Source organism: Poromitra crassiceps (assembly GCF_964638095.1).
Source record: "Poromitra crassiceps genome assembly, chromosome: 5".
In the NCBI taxonomy this organism is placed as follows: Eukaryota; Metazoa; Chordata; class Actinopteri; order Beryciformes; family Melamphaidae; genus Poromitra; species Poromitra crassiceps.
In genome coordinates this window covers 30,031,233-30,035,829 of record NC_139642.1, presented here as the reverse complement: position 1 = coordinate 30,035,829, position 4,597 = coordinate 30,031,233, and the positions used below count along the sequence as shown (strand labels likewise).

At 40.2% G+C, this 4,597-nt stretch overlaps 1 protein-coding gene across 1 annotated transcript; it reads left to right on the top strand.

Moving 5' to 3' along the window:
- The first annotated feature begins 932 nt into the window (after nucleotides 1-932).
- rnf7 (ring finger protein 7) lies at nucleotides 933-2,640 on the top strand. The gene is made up of 3 exons (XM_083637215.1): nucleotides 933-1,116; nucleotides 1,236-1,283; nucleotides 2,202-2,640. Exons 1-3 carry the CDS (start codon nucleotides 951-953, stop codon nucleotides 2,318-2,320), a joined length of 333 nt encoding a protein of 110 aa, XP_083493341.1. The 5' UTR covers nucleotides 933-950; the 3' UTR covers nucleotides 2,321-2,640.
- Nucleotides 2,641-4,597: the final 1,957 nt, after the last annotated feature.

Sequence of the window (4,597 nt, the reverse complement as noted above, 5' to 3'; positions counted from 1 at the left end):
TCCTCACAGCAAAGTCTGTTCACCTCATTCTTTTGTTTATTTATTACAGGCATTAACGGCTGCCGTCGGCAGCATACAAATAACAACTGTGGGGTTTTTATTGGTGTCATTACCATCGCTATTTTGTAATGGAACAGAAACGACAATAACTAGTTGTCAGCTGCAGCGCTGTGTGCGCGCAGGACGGTATGTCAACAATATGGTGCCATCCAGGTTAGCGAATAAGGTCTATAGTGGGTGGGTTAGGGTATAGAGTCCAGAGCATCTGTATAATACTGTAGAATCTATACCATGTAGCAATAATATTAGCTTTCTGCTAAGTTTCAGCATTTCCTTTTCTTTTTAGTTAGAGTTCACAGAATAGACATATCAGTCATTATTTGGACTACATTCGTTGACAGTGTCTGTCCAATTGCAGCAAAACCTATTGATTACCTAATTTATTATTGTAATTGAGATGTATGAGGTTGTGAAAAGTTTGACTAATTTGTGATTGATTTGAACAGCATAGTGTTACATAGGCTATTTTCTAGAGAGAAACTTACACATACACATGCACATATGCCAGAGAGAGAGGGAGAGAGAGAGAGAGAGAGAGAGAGAGAGAGAGAGAGAGAGAGAGACACACAGACAGACAGAGAGAGAGAGAGAGAGAGAGAGAGAGAGAGAGAGAGAGAGAGAGAGAGAGAGAGAGAGAGAGAGATGAACCTCAAATGTGATTAGAAAACAGCGCCCCCTTTTTGTAGTTGTTAAGATAAGCGCATAAGAGAGATGAACCCCAAATATTAGGAAACAGCGCCCCCTTTTGTAGGTGTCAAGGTAAGACCCAAGAAGCTTGCTAAACCATATAGCTACTAGCTAGCATTTTTTGCTATCATCGCTTGACAGTTCCGTCCATTTTGTTTGGCTAGCCTAGCTAAAGTTAACGTTACCTTTACTCTGTCGCAGAGATGGATGAGGGTGAGGAGCCGGGGATAGTTCTCTCTCACAACACTTCTTCGGGGTCTAAATCAGGCGGTGACAAGATGTTTTCTCTGAAGAAGTGGAACGCCGTGGCTATGTGGAGTTGGGATGTTGAATGCGATACTTGTGCGATTTGCAGGGTGCAAGTGATGGGTGAGTCCGAGGAACTGACAACATTAGCACGATAGCTTGGATAACAGCTAATTGAGCTAGCTTAGCTAACATTGACTTGCAAACCTGTCTCTGACACTGCAACATTCGTTGATTTACAGATGCTTGCCTCCGATGCCAGGCTGAAAACAAACAAGAGGACTGTGTTGGTAAGACCCTGTCGATAAAAATAACTAACATCGTCCAGTTACTAACGTTGCCAACGTTACCCCGGCGGCTAACGTTTAGCTAACGGGTTTCTCACGGTGCTGTCAGTGATTGACCGAGCTGGCTATAGTGGCTATCAAAATTAGGATCAGGGACATAACCACTATTACAATAAGGAACATAAAGATTGCAGCAAACAATTAGAGATTATACTTTATTAGATCTATGTTGTTAGATTTACAGTTAAGCCGCTAATTAACGATATATATTTGCAAATATGCAGGGAACTAACGTTATGTCCAAACCATGGAGCTATAATTAAACCAAACACTCTGCCCCAGTCTTTTGCTAACGTTAATTCATTCTCCAGAGATGCCCCCCCCCCCCATCAAAATCTTTGATCCATGTGATTTGAACCCATAGCTTTGTAAAAGCGCTGTCTTGGGGAACTTTCCGTATTGTTACCAAGTTATAGAAGTGAATTGCGTTGTTTAAGAAATAAAGTTAGAGGTTTATCACGGACCAAGTCCACCTATACTCAATATTCTCATTAAGTAATCTTCCCCATAGCTTCATCATATCTTGAAAGTCACCCATTATTAACTTGTTTGACTGTACTGAAGCACATGACGTTTGTGTAACCTTAGATGTTTGGTGATGTGTTTTTATGGAAGGAAGAATTATAAGAAGAAAATGATACACATAAAAAGAATGACAGATGAGGCAAATGTGACTACCCAACCCCATTACGAGAACATGTTTGCACATTTGTGAAACTGGCACACAGTAGGCTACATCACTTGCAATAAGCTCCTGCCAATGTCTTATTTATTCTTTCTCTCTCTCTCTCTCTCTCTCTCTCTCTCTCTCTCTCTCTCTCTCTCTCTCTCTCTCGCTCTCTATCTCTCTCTCTCATACAGTGGTATGGGGAGAGTGCAACCACTCCTTCCACAACTGCTGCATGTCCCTTTGGGTGAAACAGAACAACCGCTGTCCCCTATGCCAGCAGGACTGGGTTGTTCAGAGAATCGGCAAATAAGCTCCACCTCCTGGCTATCGGAATTCTCCCGCTGCCTGTATGCACCTAAAGTGGTAGCAGACTCGACAATGTTCACTGTAATCTCCTGTGCAGAGCCATTGACATCTTCCTATGTACGAGTGCATGCTGTCATACCCCTGCTGTCAAGGGAAGACGATGGACAAAATTCAAGTGTTGCAGACTTGATGTCATTGATCACCGATTGGTTGATCTGGCCTGGATGGATGGAGAGTCATGAAGAAGTTGTATCTTAGTTTTACGTTGTTTGTGGTGGTGTTCCTACACATCTCGAATAGATGTCTGTCTTTTAACAATAAAGAATTATGTACAGAAGTTTAAAAAATATTTTTTTTGTCTACTACTTTTAGCATTTTGAAGAAGCTTTGAATCCCTCTGAGTCATGGAATCCCTCTGAACTGAGCATTTTTGCATTTTTACCGCTGTAACCACAATAACCACCCGATGTCCTTAACACCATCTCTATTTCACACATTCATATACAGTATAAACATTTTGTGGTCACCCGATGCTGTAAGCAGAGTTCTGATTGAATCTAACTTACATGAGAATGTTGCACCTCATTGATGCAGAAATGGTAAGCAAAAAGAGTAATTTTTGCATGTCTGCCAGGGCCTTGGTTGGAGCAAGCTCCAGAACTGCCCCTCTGGAACTGACTCTTGAACCCACGGTCACCCTGCTGCCTAAAGTGTAAAGTGGCCAGAAGTCAGACCAAATCAACTGCTTGGAAGGCAGCTATGCTAACCACTGCACTAACACTTGTAATACCGGTACATGTTCTTTCAAACTTGGCCTTTTTCCAGTCCTGAGCATGTCCTGGTCTACCCTGCATCAATCCTTACCCCTTCAAAGCAAACTTGATCGGACAGGCAGGTTTTTATCTTTTTATCTTGCTGATCACAGTGAACCACATGTAGGTACATTGCTGTAAAGAAGTATTTGACTTCTGTTTGAAAAGTTTTTTTTTTGCATTTTTCATTTTGAATTTGGTCATATTTCTGTGGATGTAGTAGTTTGTGTGTGTTGGGGGGGGGGGCGTCATGCCGTCCATAAGCGACACAGATTTCACATATGCTCCATAATTATGAGACAGTACAGTATGTCCTACGCCCCAAAATCCTATGAAGATTTATTGGGGACATAAAGAACATGTGTGTGCTGACAGTTTCACTCTGATGACGTGGGAGAAAGGTCGTCATTTATATTGGGAACGGCTGGTCCAGATTGGGCCTGACTGTTGACCAAATCATTCAACAAGATGACGCTAATCTAGTTGGTTGCACTATTGGTGACAAAATGTACTATTGTAAGTTGCATTGTACAAAAGTGTCTGCTATGACAATGTAATTATTTAATGCTACAACCCACAAAAAGGTCTGCACAAAATCAACGTGACAAATGTCCTAAAATGCACAAAAATCTAACGGGGCAAATACTTTTCCTGGCACTATATGCAGATTGCAGCCACTAGATAGCCTAGTAGCCTACTGCTTTCATGGAATTTATGAATTCCCATGCACGTAAGTTAAACTGTGTGTAGGCTAATAGACAACTGTTTCCATGTGGCAACGGTAGCCTCAAAGTATGAGGTCTATATATATATTTATACAGTATATATATATATATACATATATTTATCTATTTATTTTGTGAAATTCTAGGTGACCCCACTTAGGGTGGTGACCCCAAGGTTGGGAACCACTGGCTTAATTACTGAAGTCCTCCTGGTTTTCCCCTATAACACACATAGCAGGCCTAAAGTGTGCTGTGTTCACTAGGATCAATCGTAACATCAGTGTTGGGCAAGTTACTTTCAAAATGTAATATACTACATATTACTAGTTACTTTCATTTGAAAGTAATAAGTTACTTTACAATATTACTTTCTGTGTAGAGTAACTCGTTACTTATTACACTACTTTTGCATTACTTTTACCAAAACAACAGCAGCAGCAGAATGACATCGCCGCCCTGGAACATCCCGAAAAATAATTTCAACCACCTTGAAGTCAGTGTAAACAATCCAAAATTCTAAATGTTATTCTTTTCCTTTGTTATTGTCATCTATAGTGGTTATTTGCATAAAAACACATAGTTTGATTAGGAAATGATTGTATCTTTTTTAAATATGTGCTTTAATTTAATAAAATGTAACTCAATTTGTAACTTGAGTTACTTGACAAAGTAACTGGTATAATATTACTGAAATCCTATAAGTAATAAGTTATATTACTGAGTTACTGCTAAAAGTAATATATT

What these genes read in the sequence shown, in the direction of transcription:
- rnf7 (XM_083637215.1), top strand. Translation starts at nt 951, where the DNA reads ATGGATGAGGGTGAGGAGCCGGGGATAGTTCTCTCTCACAACACTTCT. An exon ending in TTGCAGGGTGCAAGTGATGG is followed by an intron (nt 1,117 to 1,235) that starts GTGAGTCCGAGG and finishes GTTGATTTACAG; the next exon opens with ATGCTTGCCTCCGATGCCAG. An exon ending in CAAACAAGAGGACTGTGTTG is followed by an intron (nt 1,284 to 2,201) that starts GTAAGACCCTGT and finishes TCTCTCATACAG; the next exon opens with TGGTATGGGGAGAGTGCAAC.